Source organism: Onychomys torridus, chromosome 4 (genome assembly GCF_903995425.1).
Source record: "Onychomys torridus chromosome 4, mOncTor1.1, whole genome shotgun sequence".
Classification (NCBI taxonomy): Eukaryota; Metazoa; Chordata; class Mammalia; order Rodentia; family Cricetidae; genus Onychomys; species Onychomys torridus.
The window spans coordinates 140052646-140079692 of NC_050446.1; the positions used below are offsets into that span (position 1 = coordinate 140052646).

The 27047-nt window shown below is 49.0% G+C and overlaps 1 protein-coding gene across 3 annotated transcripts in view; it reads right to left on the bottom strand.

The window, feature by feature from the left end:
• Positions 1–27047, bottom strand: part of Znf341 (zinc finger protein 341) — a 33937-nt gene continuing 6890 nt past the window's right edge. The window contains exons 3-15 of one of the 3 annotated variants that reach the window (XM_036185847.1): positions 24945–25141; positions 23625–23774; positions 22618–22863; positions 21719–21914; positions 20292–20382; positions 18247–18437; positions 13931–14121; positions 10599–10807; positions 7120–7216; positions 6389–6521; positions 2627–2738; positions 2372–2442; positions 1–1183 (exon numbers count right to left, since the gene is read on the bottom strand). In XM_036185847.1, coding sequence (XP_036041740.1) covers positions 669–1183; positions 2372–2442; positions 2627–2738; positions 6389–6521; positions 7120–7216; positions 10599–10807; positions 13931–14121; positions 18247–18437; positions 20292–20382; positions 21719–21914; positions 22618–22863; positions 23625–23774; positions 24945–25141 — 2399 coding nt within the window. In that variant the 3' untranslated portion in view covers positions 1–668. The remainder of the gene's footprint in view (positions 1184–2371; positions 2443–2626; positions 2739–6388; positions 6522–7119; positions 7217–10598; positions 10808–13930; positions 14122–18246; positions 18438–20291; positions 20383–21718; positions 21915–22617; positions 22864–23624; positions 23775–24944; positions 25142–27047) is intronic. The other 2 variants (XM_036185848.1, XM_036185849.1) reach the window with 2 other exon arrangements.

The following is a 27047-nucleotide window of genomic DNA, read 5'->3' on the forward strand; positions in this document are numbered from 1 at the left end:
TTTGGACTCATCTCGTGGATAAAAACATTTATTGAGATTTATGGAGCACTTTCCAAGCCATGGGTACTATGTGCAGTCCTTTGCACATTTCAACATACTTTGTCCTCAGGACACTCTAAGAGGTAGTACTATATTAAGTCCTGTTGTACAGGTGAGGAAATGGAGCAGAAAGAGGTTAAGTGCCTTGCTTGAGGTCACACAGGCAAATCTGAAGCCAGGTCTGGCTGGTAGCTACACTCTAAGCCCCAGGCTTAGATACTTAGATATCTTACATACTTACCTCACACAGTCCTCTAAGGACGCCATCAGAAAGTGTTTTGGTAATGGTTCAACACACAAGGACCCCAACCACACCCAGCCAGCATAAAGGGCAGTGTGACCTGAGGCCATCCCAGGTAGCCTGGATGGGTGGGTAGAATCACTCTGCCTTCTCTTGGAGGAGGCCCAAGTACCAGCCTCCACCAGCCAGCCCCTGGGAACCTCATGTTCTGGCCATCTCTCTTAGCACTGCTATACCCTGGAGCTACGGTGCCTGCCTCAGACCCTGTGAGTGCTGCAGGGCTCCCTAGCTGGTCGCGGGGCACAGGAAGATAGCTATGGGATAGGGTTGATGCAGTAACTTCCAAAAAGGTTTGTGCCTTTGGCCTCCCCTGGGAAGTCCAGCCTGGTCATTCTGACGCCTGGATGTAGACCGGGACAGCAAGCATGGCACATGCACCCTCAGCCCCGGCCTGCAGCTCGGCTAAGGCCAGGTTGGAGCCCAAACCCTCGGTGTGCCCGGGCACCACTAGCTCCGGGTCCCCGCCCACCACGATGGACAGCACGGCATCCTGCTCGAAGGGTGGCTTGCCAGGGGCAGCCTCGGGTGCGGGCCCTGCAGCCTTTAGCTCCTCCAGCCCCAGCGGGTCGGGCACCGGGTTCTCCTCCTTGTGCACACCCACGATGCTGCCACCACCACGCGGGGCTGCTCTCCTCCGGGGAGGCCTCCGGGCTTGCAAGTCCTTGTCCTTGGTGGGGCCCAGGCGGCAGCGGTGATCCTTGAGGTATTTGTGTCGTGAGAAGCCCTTGGCACAGCCTGCGCAGCGGAACTTGTAGTTGCCTGTGTGCGCGCGCTGGTGCTCCGCCAGGTGGGCTCGGCGGCTGAAGGACTTGCTGCACAGCCCACATTTGTGGAGCTTCAGGCCTGCGGAGTGAGGGGCTGTCAGCGAGAGTTGCAGCCTCTGGATCTGTGTGGTCAGGCCTCAGCTGGTTCCACTGGCATCTTTCACCGTCCCTGGCACTCTACCACACTGTGTGTCCTCCTGTCCCTGGGCCTTTGCACCTGCTCCCATGCCTGAAATAATCCTAGCTTGGTGAACTCTGTAGGCCACACCACCACCTCTCCCTGGATAACTAGAGGCAGCCACCTCTTCTGGGCTGCTGGCCTCACCTGTGCCCCTCAGGCCATTGCCAATGGGAGAGAGAGAGATGTCTTTGTAAAGCACAAAATAGTAAGAGGCTTGTACCCAAACCCGGCTCTGAGGCCATTTCCTACAAATCAGGGTGAGTCTGCCCAGCCCCTCATCCACCGTGTGTCTGTGCTCCGGCCCCTCCCTCCTCTGGTCTTTCCTTATCCAAGGGGCCCACACTTGTTCTCTCTTCCAGGAAAACAATTTCCTAGCTCCTCTCTCTCCTCAGGCTAGACTCTATGGAGGACTTCCCTGATTTCCACACTAACCCTGCTGGGCCAGGCTCCTTCTGTAAATGCCTTCACCCTTTAGCCTCCTAGGGTTGGGGGCCCAAAAGGAGCAGCTACTTGCCTGAGACCACCCAGCAAGAAGCTGGTAGCACCCAGGCTGGCTTTTTGGAGACATTTTTGATTGTTACACTAAGGGGAAGATGCCACACTGATACACCATGGATGTTGGGTACACACTAACAATGGGTGGGGGGTCGGCAGGGACAGTGAATGGAGGGTCGGCATGGACGGTGGATGGAGGATGGGCATGGATGGTGGATGGAGGATGGGCATGGACGGTGGATGGGATGCTGATAAACATTCTAGTTTGCCCTGGGAAGGTGGCTTGGAGGCCACATCTTGGAAGGCACTGACACACACCTCTATGTCACTGCACACTGTCCAGTTTAGCTGTTTACATCTACTTCCCCTGGGACTGGGGTTGCATCTAATTCACCTTTGCTGTGCCAAGGTCCCCAACACAGACCTGGCTTCTAGTTCCCATGAACACATGAGCAGAAACCTGCTGTCTGGATTAGACCAGGCCGGGACAATATGCATCCCACAGATGCCTGCTCCTCCTCCTGAGAGCTGTATCTCAGGAAGCTTATCTTAGCCAGTCCCTCCAACAGGCCGCTGACTAAGCCCTCTTACCAGCGTGGGAGAGAATGTGGGCTTTCAGCTTGTCTTGCCGGTTGAACTCCTTACTGCAGCCTGTGTGCATCCTGGAACCCAAAGGCATCGGTTACCGGAGCGCCTGCACCAGCCTTTGTCAATCCAAGGGAGTGGCCTGGGGAGTACGCCAGGCAGGGCCCCAACACATGGAGAGGGCCTCAGCCCAGCCTTCCATATTGGCCCTCCAAGGTAATCTAACCCCCTAACCTCATAAACAAGGCAGCCCCTACTCACGAGAAGGGACATTTGTACTTCTTGAAGGGTTCGTGGATCAGCATATGTCTCTTCAGTTTGTCCTTGCGGTTGAACGCAGACTCGCACACTGAACATTTGTAGGGCTTCTCACCTGGGGGCATGAAACCACCACATGGGTCCATGAATCCCTGAGGAGCTTCTCTTCTCTCTCTTTCTCTCTCTCTTTCTCTCAGTCTCTCTCTGTCTCTCTTTCTTTCTTGTTTTGTTTGTTTTCCGGAGCTGAGGATCGAACCCAGGGCCTTGTGCTTGCTAGGCAAGCGCTCTACCACTGAGCTAAATCCCCAACCCCTGTTTTTGTTTTTCGAGACAGGGTTTCTCTGTGTAGTTTTGGTGCCTGTCCTGGATCTCACTCTGTAGACCAGGCTGGCCTTGAACTCACAGAGATCCACCTGGCTCTGCCTCCCGAGTGCTGGGATTAAATAAGAAATAAGAATAAGAATAAGAAAAGCTCTGCCCAGAAAGAGGAGCTTTTCTTATTCTTCCTGACTTGACACAGAGAATTTGGAGGGGTTTGGTTTGTTTTTTGAGAAGTTTCACTGTGTAGCCCAAGCTGGATTGAAATGCCCAATCCTCCTGCCTCAGCTTTCTCAAGTGCTAAGATTACAGGAATGTGTCACCATGGAACTCAAGGCTTGATGTTTGCCAGGAAAGCACCACACCATAACCCTAGCTTTAAAGTATACTTCTAATTAAATATATATATATATATATATATATATATATATATATATAATTATTTTAATTTAATTTAATTTTTAATTTTTTTTTTAAATTTACTATGACCGGGCGGTGGTGGTGCACACCTTTAATCCCAGCACTCGGGAGGCAGAGCCAGGCAGATCTCTGTGAGTTCGAGGCCAGCCTGGGCTACCAAGTGAGTTCCAGGAAAGGCACAAAGTTACAAAGAGAAACCCTGTCTCATAAAAACAACAAAACAAAACAAACAAACAAAAAAGAAAAAAAATTTTTACTGGGTGGTGGTGGCACATGCCTGTAATCCCAGCACTCAGGAGGCAGAGCCAGGCCGATCTCTGTGAGTTCGAGGCCAGCCTGGGCTACATGCTCGAGATCCAGGACAGGCTCCAAAGCTACAGAGAGAAACCCTGCCTCGAAAAACCTATATATGTGTGTGTGTGTGTGTGTGTGTGTGTGTGTGTGTGTGTGTGTACAGTGTTCTGCTTGCATGTGTGCCTGCAGGCCAGAAGAGGGTGCCAGATCTCATTACAGTTGTGAGCCACCATGTGGTTGCTGGGAATTGAACTCAGGACCTTTGGAAGAGCAGCCAGTGCCCTTAACCACTGAGCTGCTCTTAACCACTCTGTAGACCAGGTTGGCCTCGAGTGCTGGGATTAAAGGCGCGTGCCACCACCGCCCAGCATGTACCACTCTCTTCAGATCTCTGAGGGTACTTTATGCACATGACATAAACTCACAAAAACACATAAATGATTTTTTTCTAATCTGTCATTCAAAGTAGGCAGTAGCTAGGGAGGGAGCTGGGAGCACTGTGTAAACTGTGACCTGCAGGTTCTAGCATGTAGGAATTTGTTTTTATTTGGTATTGTGTTGAAAGAGAAACTCACTTTATTGCCCAGGCTTATCTCAAACCTTTGGGCCCTCCCATCTCAGCCTCCTGAATAGCCAGGATTACAGGTGTATACCACAGCCATCCAGTACTTATTTTAAAGATAAAAGTGGGGGCTGGAGAGATGGCTCAGAGGTTAAGAGCACTGACTGCTCTTCCAGAGGTCCTGAGTTCAATTCCCAGCAACCACATGGTGACTCACAACCATCTGTAATGAGATCTGGTGCCCTCTTCTGGCCTGCAGTCATACAGGCTGTATACATAATAAATAAGTAAATCTTAAAAAAAAAAAAAAAAAAAAAAAAAAAAAAAAAAAAAAAGATAAAAGTGAATCCTGGGACTGGGGTGATGAGGGCTCAGTGGATAAAATGCTTGCTGCAAGTGTGAGCACCTGAGTCCAAATCTCCAGAACTCACCGTAAAACCAGGAGGGGGCCACGCATCTGTCATCCTGTCTGGCTAAAGGGTGATGAGAGGTGGAGACAGGAGAATCCCTGGGCATTAAAGGCCAAAGCTGGCATGTGTACACAGCGGTCATTACAACAGAGAGCCTGCCTCAAGCAAGGTTGAAGGTAAGCAGTAACACCCACCCAAGGCTGCCATCTGACCGCACATGTATGCCACGTACACGCACGCACGCACGCACGCACGCATACCTGAATCCTGTGGCACAGACCTATAATCCTAGCACTGGGGAGGTAGAGGGAGGAGAATCAGACGTGCAAGGTCAGCCTTGGCTATGTGAGATACCATCTCTCCTTCCTCCATAAACATTTAACAAACGAAAAACTTTTCTATACCTCAAGCTGGGGGTAGGAATTTGTAGGACAGTCACCTACTACAAGAGGTAGTCTAGCAAGGCTGGTCTAGAGGAGCAGAGTCAAGTCCCTACTACCTGCTCTAGGGCTCACCTCTGCTCTCTTCCTTCCTTCCTTCCTTCCTTCCTTCCTTCCTTCCTTCCTTCCTTCCTTCCTTCCTGTTTTCATTTCTATTTTTCCTCTGTGTAGCCCTGGAACTCAATCTGTAGACCAGGCTGGCCTCCAACTCACAGAGATCTGCCTGCCTCTGTCTCTCAAGTGCTGAGATTAAAGGCATGCACCACCACAACCTGGCTTCACTTCTGCTCTCAAGGTGATGGGATCCCCATGTTCACAGGTGAGGTGGTGGAGCCCCATGTTCACAGGTGAGGTGGTGGAGCCCCATGTTCACAGGTGAGGCGTCAGGAGCCCATGTTCACAGGTGAGGTGGTGGAGCCCCATGTTCACAGGTGAAATGATGGGATCCCCATGTTCACAGGTGAGATGATGGGATCCCCATGTTCACAGGTGAGATGATGGGATCCCCATGTTCACAGGTGAGATGATGGGATCCCCATGTTCACAGGTGAAGTGTCAGGAGCCCTATGTTCACAGGTGAGATGGTGGAGCCCCATGTTTACAGGTGAGGTGGTGGAGCCCCATGTTCACAGGTGAGGCGTCAGGAGCCCCATGTTCACAGGTGAGGTGGTGGAGCCCCATGTTCACAGGTGAGGTGGTGGAGCCCCATGTTCACAGGTGAGGTGTCAGGAGCTCATGTTCATAGGTGAGATGGTGGAGCCCCATGTTCACAGGTGAGGTATCAGGAGCCCCATGTTCACAGGTGAGATGATGGGATCCCCATGTTCACAGGTGAAGTGTCAGGAGCCCTATGTTCACAGGTGAGATGGTGGAGCCCCATGTTCACAGGTGAGGTGGTGGAGCCCCATGTTCACAGGTAAGATGATGGGATCCCCATGTTCACAGGTGAAATGATGGGATCCCCATGTTCACAGGTGAAGTGTCAGGAGCCCTATGTTCACAGGTGAGATGGTGGAGCCCCATGTTTACAGGTGAGGTGGTAGAGCCCCATGTTCACAGGTAAGGTGGTGGAGCCCCATGTTCACAGGTGAGGCGTCAGGAGCCCATGTTCACAGGTGAGGTGGTGGAGCCCCATGTTCACAGGTGAGGTGTCAGGAGCCCCATGTTCACAGGTGAGATGGTGGAGCCCCATGTTCACAGGTGAGGAAGAAGAGTGGAGATCCGTATGGAGGGCAGGAAGAGGGATTCAGAGAAGAGCCATTACAGATGGAAAAGGGCCAGAGCGGCAGGCCAGAGAGGGGAGGGTGGGCAGGGCACTCACCTGAGTGGATGTGGGCATGCAGCTTGAGGTAGTGCTCTTTCCGGAAGAACTTCTTACAGATCTGACACCTGAACCTGCCACCGCTGCCATGGGTGGGTAAGTGTCGCCGCAGGTAACGCTCACAGGGGAAGACCTGGAGAAAGACAGGACTGTGGGAGGCCAGCTTCCCTCACCAGCTTCCACCTTCTGAGCTCAGGGACCCTGCGGTCGAGCTCCATGGAAACATCATCCTATCTGCCCACAGAGCTGGAGGCCAGAGGGTCAGACACAGCCCTCTGGACCTCTCCGCTCTCAAAGCACTCATGAGCCCAGCCAAAGCACATTCCCTCTGAGTTGGCACCCAAGCTGTTCTTCCTACACAAAACTTTCTTTCTTGGCCTCATAAACTCCTATTCATCCCTCAAGACCCAAGTCAGGTGTCAGTCCCTCTCTACAAAGCCCTTTTAACTCTCTGATGTCATGCTAGACAACTCAAATTCTGCCTCTGAATGATCATCCAAAGGTTTTTCTTTTTCTTTTTTCTTTTCTTTTCTTTCTTTTTTTTTTTTGAGACAGCATTTTGGAACTGGCTCTGTAGACTAGGCTGGCCTCGAACTCACAGAGATCTGCCTGTCTCTGCCTCCCGAGATCTTGGATTAAAGGCGTGCACCACCACACTTGGCTATCCAAAGTCTTCAGTCAGGTCATTGTCCCTCTCAGGCCCCCTGTGAGGAAGATGCTGTGACACCGACCTTCTGGCAGTGTGGACAGGGAAAGCTGTGAGTGGCTGTCTGTACGTGGTGCTCCAAGGCCTCTGGAGTGGAGTATTTATTCACACACTTGACACACCTAAGTGGGAAGGGAGAGAGAGATGCGCTCTAGCAAGGATGGAGACTTCCTCTTGCTTTCCCAAAACCAGCTTCAGGAAGCAAACTCCTACATGGAATTCTCAAATGTGTCCACGCTTCTTTGACATGCTCCACCCTAAGTGAGCTGCTGAGACATGTGTAGAGTCTCTCTGGTTTCCCTGCCTCATCTTGACCCCTGAAGTCCCTTATCCCCCAAGGTAGCCAGACGATGTCTTTAAAAGTGAAAATCAGGGTGGAAGAGATGGCTCAGTGGTTAAAAACACTGGCTGCTCACCCATAGGACCCAGGTTCGACTCCCATCACCTACACGGCAGCTCACAACCATCTCTAGCTTCAGGGCACTTCTAGGTTCCATGGGCAAACAACAATAACAAATTAAAGAAAAAAAGATCCTTTTCTCTGTATTTAACAAAAAATGCCTTTTGTAACTAGGAAGCAAATAACATCAATAAATATTTTAAAAAAATTTTTGAGACAGTGACTCATGGGGCCCAAGCTGGCTTCAAACTTCTGTGTGAACAAGAATGGCTTTGACGTCTTGCCTCTGCCTCCCAAGTATTGGGATTACATGTGCTGTGATGCCAGGGAAGAAATCTTGTTTTCAAAAGGAAAATAAGGAGGTGGGGGTAGGTGTGGTAGTACACACCTATAATCCAGCACCTGGGAAGAAGTAGGAGAACTGCTGTGAATTTGAGGCTAGCCTGGGCTACATACCAAGCTCCAGGATAGTAAGGGCTATGTAGCAACACCCTGACTCAAACAACAAAAGGAAAATAAAACAAACAAAGGAATACATCTAGTGGCAGGACTGAGGGTCACTTCAGTGGTTTGGGGACAGTCCATAGGCAGGCCAAGTCTACTCAACTCCAAGGACACACAGCAACCAATCGCCAAAGCCTGGACCTCTACAAACATGATGTGACCATCACACAAGCTCAACCTACCTACTGAGAGAGACACATCATCTCGTGTCCTTGTCATCCCGGGTTTCTGCATACAGCTGAACAAAGAGGACTGTAGTGATGTTTTTAGTTTTTATTTTTATTTTTCATTCTTTTTAATTTTTTTGAGACAGGGTTTCTCTGTGTTAAGTCTTAGCTGTCCTGGAACTCGCTTTGTAGACCAGGCTGGCCTCGAATTCCGAAAGATCTGCCTCTCGAGGGCTGGTATTAAAGGTGTGCGCCACCTATAGAGGATACTCTATAGACTAGCGCCCGGCTGTAGTGATCTCTCATTGAGCACCTCCTGTGTTCCAAGGACATGTCTACGTGCTTGGTAAATTCTCTTATTTGACCCTTACAAAGAATCCAGGAGAAAGCCAGGCACAGTGGTACTGGCCTATAATCCTAGCTCTCAGGGAGCTGAGGCAAGAGGGTCACTTCAAAGTCAACGCCAACTTCAGCTACATAGGGAATTCAAGGTCAGCCTGGGAGACCCTAACTGGAAACAAAAGACGGAGGAGGGAGGTCTAGGCATATAACTGAACTGGTAGAGTGCTTGCCTAACACCCACAAGGCTCTTGGTTTGGTCCCAACACTGCATAATCGAGGTGTGGTGGAACAGGTGTTATCCCAGCACTCAGGAGGTAATGACAGAAACATCAGAAGTTCAAGGTCATCCTCAGCTACATAGAGAGTTCAAGGCCAGCCTGGGCTACATAGGAGCACTTGAGAGGAGTGGAGACAAAGTAATCAAGGGTCATCCTTGGCTGTGCAGTGACATCAGCCAGGACTCCATGCGATATTGATAGGGGAGGGCGGTGACATGGCGACAGGTCCTGTTCTAACAGGCTAAGCATCATCAGGACTCCTTTCCACAGGTGAGGGAACTGAGGCTGATGGCAGTTCAACACTTTCTCCAAAGTCAAGCATTGGCCCAAGTCAGCTTGGGATCTGAGCACTGGCAAGTGGCTCCATAGTCCTTGTCATTGCCCTCAGGCAACCCTGAAGCAGTGGCCTCCTGAGTTATTTGAAGGCAGGTTGGAAGCATTTCAGCATAGTGTACAAAAAGCATTTGTTCACACACCCATCTCCCTGAGCAACAAGGATCTTGGCTCAAAGACCTGCACTTACTTATCTTAATCCCAGAAGCCTCACCCAGAAGTTTCTGAGGTCACAGAGGTCACCAGACAAATCCCATAGGTATAAGTTTATATGAAATACAAAAGCCACTCCAACATGAAAATATTTAGTGGAAGGTGTCCCATATAGATACCTGTCACCACCTGTCCCCATAGGCTCAGGACTGTTTGTGAAACACCTGCTCTCAACTAGCAGCCAGCAAATGGGCAGGAAAAAGCCCAAGGTTCATAGAAGCATGATGGTGAGTATCTGCAAAACACACCCTGTCTAGAGGAGGCCCAGAAAACACAGGAGGATACTCTATAGACTAGTGATGACAGAATGGACAGCTTCAGGGAGAAAAAAGCTCAAGATCTATGTGGCAACCTCATTTCTGACAAGAGAACCCAGAAGACCAGGTTGTAAGCCTAGCTTTTAACAGCTGAGCCATCTCTCCAGTCCTAGAATGCTAGTTTTTTAAGACTGTTTTCTGTGTATGTGTGTGAGCCTGCGTGAGTTTATGTGTACCTTGTGCCTGCAGGAGCCCACAGAGGCCAGAAGAGGGCACCAGATCCCTCTTCTGTTACAGACAGTTGTGAACCACCATGTGTGGGTTGGGAACTGAACCTAGGTCCTCCACAAATACTCTTGGGTTGGGGATTTAGCTCAGTGGTAGGGCGCTTGCCTAGCAAGCGCAAGGCCCTGGGTTCGATCCTCAGCTCAAAAAAACAAAACAAAACAAAAACCCACAAATACTCTTAACCACTGACCCATCTCTCCAGCCCTCAACTTTTTTTTCCCTCTGTTTTGTTTTTTTGAGACAGGGTTTCTCTGTGTAACAGCCCTAGCTGTCCTGGAACTTGCTTTGTAGACCAGGCTGGCCACTATGCCCAGCTAATATTGTTGTTGTTGTTGTTTTTTCTTTTCTTTTATATTTATTTATTTTGTGCGCGTATGTGCTAGTGGAGGCAAGAGAACAATTCTTTCCCTCCACCATGTTGGGTCTTAGGAATCAAACCCAGGCAGTGAGGCTTGGTAGCAAGCACCTGTATTCACTAAGCCGTCTTTCTGGCTCCTAGTCACCCTTTCAAGGTTGTTTCTATGATAAATGCTGAGAAGTGAAGAGTGGTCTAAGAGGAGTCGGTATCGTTCTTTCCCACTTGCGCCAAAACACTCAGACACTCCAGGCTGGACTCCGGCTTTCAGCCTCAGTTTCCTTTTGCAATATGTCGCTGATCCTGAGCAGCCTGAGCCAGGCTCCCTGCCCACTGATCCAGCGTGGCTGGTGGCATGCACACATACTTGTAGACGGTGCTGTCCTTCTTGGGGCTGTGCTGTGGCAGGAGGCTGTGGGAGTACTGGTGCACGCCCAGGTCACACAGCGAGGGGAAGTCCTTGCTACAGAGATGGCAGCGGTAGCTCAGCTCCTCCTGGTGGCTTCTGATGTGCTCCAGAAAGGTGTCCAGCTTGGGGAACATCTGGGCACAGCTTTTGACCACGCACTTGTACACCTTGGGAGAAGACACTGGGAGTGAGAGGTGGAAGTCACCTCTACTGCTACCCCAACCCGTGGTGACCCCAGCGTGAGGCTGTAAACACTGCTATGAACAACCTGCCCCTGTTCCCCGGTCCCCACAGATGAAACCAGGGCCTCCCAAACCCGGGGCAAGCAGCCTCCCATTGAGTTTTCTCTCTGGCTCTCTTTTTACTTTCTATTTTGATAGAAGTGCTCACTAAGTTTGCCCAGGCTGGTTTGGAACTCACTCTGTAGCTCAGTCAGGCCTTGGATTGAGATTCTCTTGGATGAGCCTCCTGAGGATCATAGACTGTGGCCCAGGCTCAGTTCCTGGCTTCACTATGATTGCAGGGTTCTCTTCTCTTGGCCAGTTACCTTTCCCTAAGGCTTTGTGAAGCCTGACTGTGTCTATAAAAATTACCCAAGACCTGAAAATACAGTGAAGGGTGACACTAGACCCTTTTAATGTCATGGCTCTCCAATGAGTGGCCGTCATTAGCTGAGGGCAGTGGTGCACACTTGGGAAGAAAAGGCAGGAAAAGAAAAGGTCCAAGATCACAAGCGGTAGGGCTGGAGCCATACCTCAGCTGTTAGGAGGGTAAGGAGCACTTGTTGCAAGGACCCAGGTTCAATTCCCAGCACTCACATGGTAGTTCATAACCATAACTCCAGTTGCAGGAAATCTAATGCCTTCTTCTGACCTCCAGGGCACCAGGCTTATACACGATGTACATACATACACACAGGCAAATCACTCATACACCTAAAATAGAGTAAATAAATCTTTAAAAATTAAAAGATTATCCTTAGCAACATGATGAGTTCACAGCTGGCTTGAACTATATGAGACTCCATATAAAAAGAGGAGGAGGAAGAGGAGAAGAGGGGGGAGGAGGAGAAAAATTGAGAGGCAGTACCACCTGGGCATCGGACTTGGCAGATGTTGGTGGCCCAGACATGTTACTTACTCCCAATAGGAATATTCTCAGACAACACTAGTCTGGGGATCATCTTTGGAACTGCTACCCAACAAACTTCCCTTGGGTCCTCTTGCTCTTTGGGGACATGGCTAGTTTTGACTATTTAGTATTGACTTAGGACACAGACTCTCAAGTTCAATGCTAATTTGTCAAAAAAGAAATCCAATAGACATGATTTTTGTGTATATGTGTGCAATGCTATGGATGTAACTCAGTGCCTTGCACATGCAAGTGCTTGGCCCCTGAGCCACGGCCCTGTTCCTAATGGGAGGGATTTTGTTTGTTGTTGTTGTTGTTGTTAGGTAGAAGAGGTAACTCCAAAGGTTATGGATGAGACATTAATGAAATTTATGTCTACCTTAGCCATCTGATGTGGGGACAGTCAAATGCAAAAGGCATGTATCACATACTCTTGTGAACTGTGTTGTCATTTCCATTGCTTCTTTCATGAACTATGTGACATTCTGACATATGTGTGGTCGCATTTCTATAAGAAATATGCTTTTAATATTTTGAAAATTCAAGCAGTCATCAGTATTTCTCAGGTGTTTACAGAATGTCAAACCCTCTTTATTCTTAACGAAGTCAACTCCAATTTGCCCCGGGTACCAACAGACAGGGTGAAACCCCTGGTCCTCCGATGGCCTTGAATCGAATGACAGCCATGTCGCACCTTTCTTGGCAATGGTATGCAGGCAACCGTCTTTGGGGAGATCATCCCTCCCAAAACAAAATGGCAAAAGCCTGCTAGCAGGAATCCTTCTGCCTTTTGCATTTATCTTGACTGGGATGTAAATGTGGTAGATGGAGATGCAGCAAGCGTTCTGCAGCTTTGAGGGTGAACACCACAAGCTAAGGATACTAGAGCAGAGAGTCAGAAGCCTGGCCCCAGATGACATGCCTAGCCTGCGAGACAAGCCCAATACTGCTAATTCCAGGCTGATTTTGATAGGAGAGAAATAAAACCGTAACTATTGGTCTGTCTTTATTATTGTATGCATATTAATAGTCTCCTACATGATAAGAGCAGGGCTCTGGAGCTGGGAACAAAGCCAGGTTGGCCCCATTGGTAGCTGGCTTGCCTAGCATGCATGAAGCCCAATTTCAGCGCTTGGAGGACAGAACTTCAGGGTCATCCACAGAGCACATATGTGCGTGCACCTGTGAGTACAGGTGCCCTCAGAGGTCAGAAGAGGGCGTCATCCCCTAGAGCTGGACTTACAGGTAGTTGTGATCCACCTGATGTGGGTGCTGGGAAATGAACTGAGTGCTCTTAACCACTGAGCCACAGCTCCAGCCCCATGAGCCCCTGTCTTAAAACAAAAACAAAAACAAAACAAAACTGTCTCTGATCCATAAGGAATGTAGAGAATTCTTCTAGGAAAGGCCTCCATTGCTCATGAGAAATACTATGACTGGATTTCCTACAAAGGGTGACCCTGATGGGACAGTGAGATGGTTCAGCAGGTAAAGGCACTTGCCACTGAACCTGACACTCTCACCTCAATTTCTGGGAAGAGGAGAGAACCAACTCCTACAAGTTGTCCTCTGACCTGCACATTCTCCATGGCACTTGTGCATGCACGCACGCGTGCACGCTCACACACACACACACACACACACACACACACACACACACACACACTGCAAAGGTCAGAAATAGAGCACAGAGCATGGTGGTGCTCACCTTTAATCTCAGCACTCAGGAGGCAGAAGCAGGCAGAGCTCTGCAAATTTGAGGCTGGCCAGGTCTACTCAGCCAGTTCCAGTCAGCCTGGGCTACAGTGAGAACCTGTCTCTACAAAACAGGGGGTTGGGGCAGCAAGCAGGAGGTGAGCCATGATGGAGCACAAGGCCATACCTTATGATGACAGCCATTAGAGCTGGCAAGACAAGACACAAAGCCCTTGAACCTGAGCTGAGTGCTTGCCCTAGCTCAGCTTCCTGCCAGGTCAGATGACAGACTTCCTAACGGTTTAACCTAACTGTCTGTCATTCCTCCAGGAATCTATCTCCAGGACAAAGAACTATGGAAAAGGCTCGCCTAATCCCTGCCCCCTTGCAGGCAGCACCGGGGACCCCAGTACCATTGGGCTCAGAAATGGGCAGCTGTGGCCTCTGCTCTCACGCCCACCCACCTGTTCCTTCTTGTGCTGGATCATGTGGGACTTGAGCTGGAAGTAGGTGCTGAACTTGCTGGGGCAGAACTGGCACAGGTAGGAACTGTCGATGAGGGCCACCTGCTTGGCCTCCGGCTTGCCCCCTTCGTCCTCGCCTGTCGTGGGTAAGGCCTGGGGCTGCGTGGTGCTGGACAGTGTCTGGCCCAACCCTATGCAGAAAGAAAGTCACAGGCAAGGGTTTCAAGGTAGGCAGGACAAGAGCCACACCATGCAGGAGGGCTCCTGGGACACTTACTGCAGACTTGCTGTCAAAGGCTGTATTCAGGACTGTACTTCATCAGCGTATGTGCTCCAGTACAGCCAGACAAGATGCTAAAATACTAACATACATTCTTCATTTCTTTTTTCAGCCAGGGTCTTATGTAGTCCAGGCTGGCCTCAAATATGCTACGTAGCCAAGGATGACCCTGAACTTCTGATCCTCCTCCACTATCTCCCAAGTGCTGGGATTACAAGTCTGTGCCACTACGCTCAGTTTATATAGTGCTGGAGACTGAACCCAGGGCATCCTGCATAAAGGCAAACACTCTATCCTGAGGTGCATCCACAGCCCTTGAAATACATTCTGACTGAGAGACAGCTAGTGACCTCTGCCCCACTCCCTACCTTCTCGCTCAGACTCTGTCTGACCTCTCCATGGGTGTCAGAAACTGAACACTCATAAGCATACTCAGGCTGCCTCCCAGGCCTTTCTAACTACAACTCACCTTTGCTTTGTCATTCTTTGCTAACTAGAGCATCCCTCACGGTCCCTGACAGCAGAAGCCTGATCCTTCCCCTCTGCAGCCCATGACCTGGCACATAGTAGGCTCCATAACGTGTGCTGAATGGGTGGCCTCTGCTGCTGGGCCTGCAGAAGTCCAGAAAGCAAGAATCCAGGAGCAAAAGAGGGCCGGCCCCAACAGCACCAGTGGGTCATACAAAAGTGGTACCCTGGCACTTGCCTAGCAAATGCCTCTTCAGCAGCTGGCATGTGGCTGGGGCTGCTTGCCCTGGTGCTTGCGTGGGAAGAGGTGTGGCTCTGGCTCTACACTGTCCTATACAGTGGCCACACGTCATAGGTGACAAGTAAGGGCTGGAAGATAGCCAGTCCCAGACTTCAAAAATTGAGTAAACAAATATATACAATATTTCCATATGGCTTTGGGGTGCTGTGTGTTGTGGAATGCTCCTTTACACTATGTGAAGATGTGTGACTGTGACTGGTTTAATAAAGGGCTAAATGGCCAATAAGTAGGCAGGAGGTATGGTGGGACTTCTTTCTTTCTTTCTTTCTTTCTTTCTTTCTTTCTTTCTTTCTTTCTTTCTTTTTCTGGCTATCGCGTCTTTATTACAAATAAAATCTGAGGTATGAGAAGCTGACCAGAAGCTGGGAGGGGTAGCCCCTGCTCACCCCTAGGTGGGACTTGTGCATAGAGAGAGCTCTGGGAGGAAGAAAGGCAGAATCGCCAGCTGGACCCTGAGGAAACAGGATGGGCAATACAGAGCAAAGGTAACCAAGCCATGTAAAAGAACATAGATAAAAAGATATGGGTTAAATTAAGTTATAAGAACCAGTTAGGAACAAGCCTAAGCTAAGGCCAAGCTTTCATAATTAATAAGAATTCTCTGTGTTGTTTTTTGTAAGCTGGTGGCCCAAAGAAAAATCCATTTACAGGGTGTGGCTCTGTGGAAGAGCAGAAGGTCCCAGATTCCATACTCAGCTCCAAAAAGAAAAACAAATCTCAATGATTCCTTTACCTGTGAGACAACAGTACATCAGCTTCAGTAAAATATATTAACTTTACCTCAAATTTTATCCTTATTTCACTTACGTATGTCTATGTGTCTGTGTGAGTGGGTGCTGGAGAGAGCCAGAAAGAGGCGTCAGATCCCTTGGAGTTGTAGTTACAGATATTTGTAAGCCACCTGATGTGGGTGCTGGGATCGGAGCTCAGGTCTTCATGATTGAACAGCAAGGACTCTTGACTGCTAAGCCATCTATCTCTATAGCCTCCTGTTTTGTTCTTCTGAGATAAGATTTTGCTAAGAGCCGGGCATTGGTGGCGTACATCTTTAATCCCAGTACTCAGGAGGCAGAGGCAGGCGGATCTCTGTGAGTTCGAGGCCAGCCTGGTGTCCAAAGCGAGTTCCAGGAAAGGCGCAAAGCTACACAGAGAAACCCTGCCTTGGAAAAAACAAAAACAAAAACAAAAAAAAAGAGAGAGAGAGAGAGAGAGAGAGAGAGAGAGAGAGAGAGAGAGAGAGATTTTGCTATGTAGCTCAGGCTGGCCTCAAATTCACAATCTTCCTGCCTCGGTCTCCCAATCCTAGGATTATAGGCATGTGTTACCTTGTTGGGCTACTGAAAACTTCAAATTACATTATGGTACTCACGTGAATCTCCACTGAAGTTCTGTTTACCAACCTAGTGAGTCCCCAACCCCTATGTGAGAGAACTAAACCAGTGTGTTAGACAGGACTGTTAGCTCGGGAGTACCCAAAGGCTTGGATGAATGAGAATTCCATAGAACATCTAAAGAACAGCTGCCCACTGAGATCGAACGGTTTCAACTGCTGACTACAGGGACTGCATGGAGCACTGAAAATGGATCCTGAGGGCTAGCAGACTAGCGCTTGCCTGTGGCCAGAACTAACGATGCCTTGGCCAGCAGTGGTACACGCCTTTCATCCCAGCACTTAGGAAGCAGAGCCAGGAGGATCTCCATGAGTTAGAGGCCAGCCTGATCTACAGAGCAAGATCCAAGACAGGCACCAAAACTACACAGAGAAACCTGTCTCAAAAAACCAAAAAGAAAAAAGAAAAATTATAAACAACAAAAGTAGCTCAGGTCTGAGGTAATCACTGTAGACTAATTTCTGCACAGTCTTTTAAATAAGAAACACAGAGCCAAATACAGGGTGAAAGCTGTAGAGATCAGAAAAATAGGAATACCCACCAACTAACCTTAGCTCACCATGCTGCTGTAGCTTCCCCAAAGAACTAGCTTCTTCCTGTCTAACCTTCGCCTTTATTGCCTTGCTGTTTGTTCTGCCTTCTCATTATTATATTATATTCTTCTTTGATCTTTGATGTAGTTGAAGACTAGACAGTTATAACTTTTCTTAGTTATGATAAAAGATAAGTTAGATATGAATCCTTAGACTTAACAAATATAGGATAAATAGAACATTTTCTTTGAATTTGCCAAATATAAGTGGACTGGATATTGTAACTGTGATTCTTGCTTGATAACTGTTCTATTATATGTAATTTTACTATGTTAAAGTTAAACCCTTCCATTTTGAAAAAAAAAGAAAAAGGGAAGTGCTGTGGATATCTTTCTGTATGCTATGAAAATGTGTTGCTCCAAATTGGTTGATAAATAAAACACTGATTGGCCAGTAGCCAGGCAGGAAGTATAGGCGGGATAAGCAGACAAGGAGAATTCTGGGAGAGGAAGGCTGAGTCAGCCCACTGTTCAGGGAGCAGCATGTAATGGCACACAGGTAAAGCCATGGAAAACATGATGACATATGGATTAACAGAAATAGGCTGAGTCTAAGTGTAAGAGCTAGTCAGTAGTTAGCCTGAGCTAATGGCTGAGCAGTTTTAATTAATATTAAGCCTCTGTGTGTTCATTTGGGTCTGAGTGGCTGTGGGACTGTGGGACTGTGGGAGCCGGGTGGGACCAGAAAAACTTCAGCTACAAATCATAGCACTCAGGAGGCAGAGGCAGGAGGAGTGGGTGTTCAAGGTCATTCTCAGCTACATAGCAAGTTCTAGGCTAGCTCAGACTACATGAGACCCAGGGGAGGGGGAGGGTATAGGGAGAGGAAGGAAGGAAGGAAGGAAGGAAGGAAGGAAGGAAATTCTAATATGGGATCCAGGGTGAGCCAGATATCTCACCTGCCCCAGCACAGAATTAGAGGAATGTCACATATATTATATACTTGGTATCCCTCCTCTCACCCCATGCTCCCTTCTTTAGATAGGCTGCTGTACAGCGCAGACTGGACTCAGACTCCTGATCCTCCCATCTCAGGTTCAACAAGGCTGGGATGATACATATGCACCACACCCAGCTCTCCAGGTTCCATTTCACAGATGAAGTAGGCTGAAGCCCAGAGAAGTCATGGAAGTCACCCAACGAGCAATACAGCCTATGAGGTTGAGGCTGGGCATGGTGCTGAGCCCCTGGGTTTGGTTCCCAGCACCACAGACAATCAGACAGCACCTTTGGACAATCTCCAGAAGGGGAGAGCTGGGTGAGCAGCTCCACTACTCCACTCACCTGTGTCTTCCTCTTCTGGTCTGCTGGGGTTCAAAGCCATGACCTGTACTGTGACAGAGTTTCGGGAGACAGTGCCACCACTGCGTCCTGGAGGCCACACCTTATGAGTCTGCATGTGTTTCTTGACATTAGACTTCTGGGCAAAGGCGCGGCCGCACGCAATGCACTGGAAGGGTTTTTCCCCCGTGTGGCTGTGGGAACAAGGTCCGTCAGCATTCTTGTGTAGAAACAGGGACATGGCCTCTACCCAGGAGCTCACAGCCACCAGGAAGGCCTGGAGATGCTGCCGGCCATCACCCCAACAGCACCAGGACCTGTTCTCCCACCGTGGCAGACAGACTAAAGGCAGAAACCTAGCTCTGGAGCTGCTCAGTCAGCAGACCTTCTCCATGGCCGCCTCACATTTGAGATGACTGATTTCCTGACTGTTGAAGCATCAAGTAGGAAACAAGTGTGTGTGTGTGTGTGTGTGTGTGTGTGTGCCACAGTGCCACAGCACATGTGTGGCAATCAAAGGACATCTTGTAGGTGGGAGTTGGTTCTCTTCTATCATGTGGATCACCAGAAATTTAACTCAGATTATTGGGCTTGGTAGCAAACCCTTTACCTACGGAGCCAACTCCTCAAACTCACAGAGTGCTGGGATTAAAGGTGTGTGCCACCATGCCCAGCTTTTAAAATAATTTTGAGAAGCTCCCTATTGGTTATTGAATATGGAACACTATTTTTTATGAATACTTATGTATTGAAAATGCAGTAATGGGGCTGGAGAGATGGCTCAGGGGTTAAGAGCACTGGCTGCTCTTCCAGAGGTCCTGGGTTTAATTCCTAGCACCCACATGGCAGCTCACAACTGTCTGTAATTTCAGTTCTAGAGACTTGACACCCTTACACAGACATATATGCAGGCAAAACACCAATGCACATTAAAATAAACAAATCTTGAAATAATAAGTTAATTAATTTAAAAAATGAAGTGCAGTAATGGAAAAACTCAGTGATTATAAAAACGTCACTGAAGATCCAAAGTGGTACCACCCGGTAAGGTAGATACCAGCCGTGAGGGACCAGCCACACTTGGCTACATGACAGTGAAATTTAAAAGTCTCTTTCTCAGCTGCACCAGCCAAGTTCTAACAGCCATGCAAGGTTAACAGTGCCAATTTGGACATTTTCAGTATTGCCAAATGTTCCCCCATGAGGTCCAGGTTGTTCCCAGCAACATTTGGCAATGTTTGAAAATATTTTTGGCTGTCACAGCTGTGGTGAGAGGTGGTGGTGACATCTCCTGTCGGAAGCTGAGGACAGTTTGGAATATTCCACCAAGTACAGTCAGCATGACCCGATCCCAGGCCCCAGTCCCAATAATTCCAGGGTTGGGAGACCCTGATCTAGACAGAAGTCGTGCTGTGTGGCTAGAACCTAGGACTGGCCCTTGGTTCTCTCTCAGAAATGAACAAATTCATGGCAGGTGTTAAAGACAGATTAGCTCAAACCCGAGACTTCCTCGTGGGACTCTTTGGGGATCGAAGCTGAAATCACCTCACCACTTTGTTCTGAATTTTCCAACACCGGAGCCATGACTGACCCCAAGTCCCCCCACATACTAATGTATCCCATTGTGAGGAGGTGCTGAGCCTGCCTACTCCACCTTTTCACAGGTGGACTCCACATTCTTGGGGCAAGAAGGATCCTCTATAGTGAGCTATCCTGATACACCTGACAGCCTGCAGGCTAACCCTTCTGCAGTTGGAAGACAGGCAGCCTCGTGTGTGTGTGTGTGTGTGTGTGTGTGTGTGTGTGTGTGTGTGTGCAAAGCCTCTCTCAGTTCAAGGGTACCCACCATACAGACATGCCAATCTTCCTGTCTCAGTGGGTGTGCCTGGCCCTTGGATTTGAGAAGAATGTGGGGAACCCTCCTCCTCTGCACTGCAGGTCTGAGGATGGACACAGAGCCTGAGAAGGGAGCCTCACTTCCCTACGCTGCTGGTGGCCCCTAGTTGGAGCTGTGCTGGAGCGCTGCCCACAGGGCTACCTGGCACTACCTTCGGATGTGTTGCTGAAGGTCGAAGTTTTTAGTAAATGACTTGTCACAGTAGGAGCATTTCAGTCTCTGGGCCTTTGGCTTCCCCGCAGCTGCAAAGACAAGGAAGGAGAGGGAAGGTGAGGCTGGGGGCCCAGTTGAGGGGGCAGGGGGAAACTTCCAACCATTTCTCCCCTCTGCCTGACAGACAGTGCCCCCACGTGCCCTGAGACATCTCCATCTGTGTGCAGACAGTATGCGAGGAAAAGCCCAAGACTTGCTCTGGAGGGGAAGCCGGACAAAGTCCCTCAAAGGCTTGCTCTGCTCGTGATGAAATCCACCATCTCTGCTATGGCTTTCAGCACTTACTCCATGTCCTCTGTATCTGCCAACTTCAGAATTCCCTCCATCCTGCAATGGACTCCTGGCTAATCTTGATGCCCCCAAGCATGGTCTCATCCCTGGACTTTGTAACTTTCTACCTGCTGGTTCCCTTGCCAGGAAAGCTTGTCCCTCAATACCTACATGACTACTTCCTTCCGTCTGGATAGGAAGGCTTCATTCTTTTCTACCCTATAATCTCCTTCCTAGAGAAACTCATAAATACCGATTTATTTCCTCCCCAGCTCTCCCATTAAACTGTGAGTGACTGATAGCAGAGGAGATCCCGGACCAGGACCTAAATCCCCAGTGGGTGATGCACTGGTGTTAATACATTTTCAGGAAGAAGGGAAAAAAGAAGAGGTTGAAAGGAAGCCCTTAACATTCCTAGTTGAGCACTTTTAATCCCAGCACTTAGGGAGGCAGAGGCAGGTGTGAGTGTGAGGCCAGTGAGTCCCAAGACAGCCCAGGATACAAAGAGAAACCCTGTCTTGAGAAACAAAACAAAACCAACCAACCAACCAAACAAACAACAACAACAACAACACTCCAGGTTCCTTTCCCACCACATCTCTGGCTCTGCTCTGCTCTGACTCCATACTTTGGCTCTCTAAAAGGGGGAAGACCACAACTGGTGTAACTAGTAGCCACTTTTGCCTCCTTCCTGCTCCTGGCTGAGACAAACATTGCTAACTTCCTTTGCAGCCATGCACAGCCACATGACTATACATGAAGACAGCCTCACACAGGACTCCTGGAAGCTGGGAGATTTCCCCTATACCCTTCTATTCCTCCACCCTGGCAAACGAAGCCATGCTCCAAGGACAGAGAAACAGAACAACAGAAGTAATGTGGCTGTTTGGTGACCATGCCACAGAATTCCCAGATTTTCTGCTCCTGGTCTAAGGAAAGAAAACCCTTATCATTCTGAAGTCACCACTAGTTCAAGTTTTCCAGTGCACGGCCCCAAACTCAACCCTACCCATCTTTGCAGCAAGGACCAGAACCAAGCAGCCTGTGGGGAGGCCAATGCCAAGGGAAGATGCCCAGGGAGGGTGGGCGGCCAACCTTCTGGGAGTCCATTGGCACCTTTAGAACGTCTGGTCTTCAGTGTTGGTGAGGAGTCAAAGGTGGCCACTGTGTTCCCAGTTGCACTGGTCATGGGGGCAGTGGAGCTGGGTCCTTTTGGTTTGAATTCCTGCTTGCCAGGGCTGTACACTGGGGGTGTGGGGTACACTGGAGCCTCCACACACTGGTTTGGCACCTAGAAGGACAGCACTGTGAGGGGGAGAGCCTTAGAAGGGACAGGATAAGGGGACTATTATGGATCATCACTGTGGTTCTAGCTGCTTTCAATCACTCCCATCTCATCAGCACCCAAGCCTGCATCTGCCTCATCCAGGCAATCACTCCCAAGACCCCTTAGAACTTCATGAATCGGGCCAGTAAGATGGTTCAGTGGGTAAAGGCCTTCGCTGCCAAGACTCATGATCTGAGTTCGATCCCCAGATCCCACAGGGTAGAAGGAGCGTGAATTCTCACAGGTTGTCCTCTGACTTCCACACACATGCCCCCATCTACTAAATAAAGGAAAGAAAAGAGAGAGAGACAGACGGCCAGACATGCTAGTATATGCATGCATACACCACACACACACACACACACACACACACACACACACACACACTCACTCACTGAGAGAGAGAGAGAGAGAGAGAGAGAGAGAGCGCAAACTTCATGAAGTAGCTTTGCAACTCAGCTGTCTGGGTTTAAACCCAGACTCTGCAGCCCTCACACAGTTTGTGTGTCCCATCTGTAGACTGCACGCTTTGATTAGCGCCCTCCTCTCCCTGACACAGGCACTCATGAGAAGAACGCTGGGCCTGCTTTTGTTCTCCATGGTGGCCTCAGCACAGGGTCTGGCCTGACTGTGCCCAGTTTCCCACCACACCACGGCCTCTGCTCACCTCCAGGGGTGGGTAGGGCTGCATCCCCAGTGCCTGGATCTCCACTGTTCCATTTCCTGCCATGGGCGCAGCAGCACTGTACACCTCCACCACACTATTCCCAACAGGGTTGGACTGCCCAGAAGGGCCCAGGGTCTGGGGAGGAGGAGGTGGAGGTTGGGGAGGTGGGGGCAAGGGTGGAGGGGGTGGAGGAGGTGGTGGAGGCTGGCTGAGGTAGTTGGGCACTGGATGCATGTTCAAGCTGTTCTGAAATCACAAGAGAAAATGACAGTGTTGAAGTGGTTGGTCAGCCTGAAAGGCTTTAGCCTGCACGTGGAAAGGACAGTAACACAGTGGGCAGCTCAGAGGACAGTACTGAGACAGGGAAAGAAACAAAGACCTGGGAGAATGTCAGGGACGTCAGCTGGGGGCTGCTCCTCTTCTCTAGAAAGGTCATCTAAGCTAGCCTGCCTTGGGCATACTGTGTCAACAGAGGAGGCCTACCAAGGCCATTGCATAAAAGAAAACTAAAAGTGTGTAAAGCAGGACTGGATCTTGATTGGTGACTCAAGACTGACTTCGGGACATTTCCCAGGACAATGACTACTCAGCAGCTGCTTACTAGAATGTACCAAAAGTGGGGCTCAGGGGACCAGCTCCTTCCCTTCTGGGAGACTGAAATCTGGTCTTGGTGGCTGGTCACCTATGTGTACTAGAAAAATATCAAGGGGCCATTATATTTTCTACTTTTTTCTGTTGGACCAAGAATAAAAACAGGACTCAAAACAGCTAGACAGTGGTTGTCACTGCCCCATTCCTCAGCAGGGCTGGCCAGAGAAGACAGCTAGTCCCTTCCGTGTAGGGGAGCTGGAGCTAAAGCCATTTTCTTCTATAATATTCTGATCTCACAGGAGTTAGTTGGCAGGCCTGGAATGAAACTCTTGAGAGATGTACAAGGCCCTGGGGTCAGTCCCCAGCATTGCAAGAAGGAAAAAAAAGACCCCCACGAGAAGCCCCCACCACCTTACCTGCACAGGTGGGGGCCCTTGAGGCATAGGCTGGTCCAGGGACGTAAAGGCCGACATGGCCGACATGAGCACATCATCGCTCACCAAGATGTTCCCTTGTACCAGGGTCTGGATCAGTGGGGACGGGGGTACTGTGATGTATGTGGAGATCTGAGCAAGAGAGGAACAGAGCATGTCTGAGACTATAAGGAAGCTGAAGGGTGATGTGAAATATCTAAGTTCAAGTCACACATAGGAGTCTACATCTGAAATCCTAGTGCCTGGGAAGCCAGAGGACTTCTAGGAGTTTGAGGTAAACACACTATATAGTAAGTTTTAGACCAGCCTGGGCCACATAGGAAGACTGTTTAGAAACAAAAACAAAAGCTGGGCGGTGGTGGCGCACGCCTTTTATCCCAGCACTCAGGAGGCAGAGGTATGCGGATCTCTGTGAGTTCAAGGTGAGTTCTAGGACAGTCAGAGAGCTGTTACACAGAGAAACCCTGTCTCAAAAAATCAAAAAGAAGGAGGAGGAGGAAGAGGAGGAGGAGGAGGAGGAGGAAGAGGAGGAGGAGGAGGAGGAAGAGGAGGAGGAGGAGGAAGAGGAGGAGGAGGAGGAGGAGGAGGAGGAGGAGGAGGAGGAAGAGGAGGAGGAGGAGGAGGAGGAGGAAGAGGAGGAGGAGGAGGAAGAGGAGGAGGAGGAGGAAGAGGAGGAGGAGGAGGAGGAGGAGGAGGAGGAGAAGGAGAAGGAGAAGGAGAAGGAGAAGGAGAAGGAGAAGGAGAAGGAGAAGGAGAAGGAGAAGGAGAAGGAGAAGGAGAAGAAGAAGAAGAAGAAGAAGAAGAAGAAGAAGAAGAAGAAAATTCTTCTCAGGGCAGGCAAACTGTGAACTTCAGCAGCTGGCTAGAAGAAAAAAAAATGGAGGAAAGAAAGGAAAAAGAAAAGATATCACTGAAGTCAGCATAGACCAGACACACGTGGACAAGCAGGCACACAGTGGAAAGCAATCTTTGTGCATTTCTGTCCTATCCATCTCAGCCAACTCCACAACGTAGATACTTGTCTGTCCTGCCCAGCATCGTTCCTCCAAGACTCAGTACAGTGTGTGCGGAAAGAGTCCTTCTTCTTCTTCTTCTTCTTTTTAATAAAGATTTATTTATTTATTATGTATACAGCATGAGGGCACCAGACCTTATTACAGATGGTTGTGAGCCACCGTGTGGTTGCTGGGAATTGAACTCAGGACCTCTGGAAGAGCAGTCAGTGCTCTTAACCACTGAGCCATCTCTCCAGCCCCCAGGAAAGAGACCTTCTAAAGGAATCAACAAAGAATGAAGGACTACCTGGCGGTTGGCAGGAGGCGGGGCCTGCTGGATGGCAGCAGGTGCTGCAGAAGGTGTGTAGATGTTGTTGGTAGCCAGTGAGACTGTGGCCAGGGCAGGGGCATTTCCCTGGCACTGTTCACGCTTATGGGTCATAAAGGCTGGCAGTGAGTTGAACTGCTTCTTACACTTCCCGCAGAGAAAGACATCCTCATCATCTGGAGTCAGGCCAGGAGTTGAAAAGGTCACACATGGAGTGGAGTAATGAAAAAAGAGCAAGAATGAATCAGAGGGATCACAGAGAAGAATGGGATACCACAGCTGGCCTCGGGACAAGTCTGAAAACAGTATGACCTGCCATGCGGGTGTCAGCACCAACCATGTGCTTCCTAGGAATGTCCAGAGCCCAGCAGGCACCTTCAGACAGAGCCGACCATGTGTACCCAGCTATCAAATAATCTGAAATATGGAAATAGTAGTGACTTCAAAGTTGAGAAATGCAGACTCTATTTGGACTGAATTTACTTGTCAGTCTCCAGTGGGCCATGTAGCTACGTCCTCATACCTCTGCATCCACTCTTCTCCTTGTCCTGGTGCATCTGAGATCAACTCATGCTGCAAGGCTCATCAGCTCTAGGAAGTCTTTCTAAAGATTTATTTGTATTTTTAAATTGTGTGTGTGTGTGTGTGTGTGTGTGTGTGTGTGTGTGTGTGTGTATGCACACACGTGCAGTGCCCTCAGAAGCCAGAAGAGGGCAACAAAAGAGCTGGACTTACAGGCAGTTGAGTCATCCTGGGCCTCTGCAAAAACTCTTAACTAGGAGTCAGCTCTCCCCCCACCTCCCCCCACACTGATCTTCTTACAGTCAGGGCCACAGTTCCTTATTCTGGGCTGGCCCCACAAATACAATTTTCTCACTATCACCAGATTGTGTGTTCTCTAAGGGGAAGAAATGTGTTTTATTTATCATTGTGACTGTGATACATCCTGGGCACCTAGAAGGTCTTCAAAGGGTATGTGCTGAATAAATGAAAAGCCACTTAAAGGCTAGAGATAGCTAACAACAGCCACATATGGTGTCTTAAAGCACACCATAGCTCAAATGTCCAATTATTACTCAATTTGTGTGTGTGTGTGTGTGTGTTATTGATTATTAAAGCCATTGATATATCCCCAAACCTGGCATCAATATTCACTGTATTCTTCTTGTAGACTAGTACAGATTTTAGTGAGAAACATGAGTTCTTACTTTTTTGTTTTGTTTTTCAAGACAGGTTTCTCTGTGTAGCCCTGGCTATCTTGGAACTCACTCTGTAGACCAGGCTGGCCTCTGAATTCAGAGATCCACCTGCCTCTGCTTCCTGAGTGCTGGGATTAGAGATGAGCATCACCACTGCCTGGCATGACTTCTTACTTAAAGTATATTTTTCCTAAATTGCTCTGTTGCTAGGCGACATACCATATAACTATGTTCTGACCAACGGGATAAGGACAGAAGTGTAAATCTATGCGGATTTCTCTTAAAGAGAAAAGGTGTGGCTGGTTGTGGTGCCATGCACCTATAATCTCAGCGCCCATGATGTTAAAGAAGGAGGATCTAGAGTTCTAGACCAGCTTGGGCTACAGATGAAGTCCTAATCACAAAACCAAAACCAAACAACATAAAAGAACGGATATGACTTTTTCCCTCTCCCCCGCCTCATGTTGGCCAGGAGATGGAAACTAAAGTGGGAACAGGGGGGTCCATCAGACTATGGGGTGAAGGCAAAGTCAGAACAGCTCTACAGACAGTCAGTCAGGGCTTCAAGAAGAGAAACGTTAGCTTAATCTGTGAGGAAACCAGCAGAAGCTTCCATTTCTTTCTTGGTTTAGATTAGGTTTTGTTGTTGTTGTTGCTATTGTTATGGTTTTTTTTTTGTTTTTGTTTTTTTAATGTGGAGCTGAGGATCAAACCCAGGGCCTTGGGCTTGCTAGGCAAGCGCTCTACCACTGAGCTAAATCCCCCTTGTTATGTTTTTTATTTGTTTGTTTGCTTGTTTGTTTCTTTGTTTGAGACAAGGCCTTAGCATGCAGCCCTGGCTAGCCTAGAACTCGCTATGTAGACCAGGTTTCCCTCAAACTCG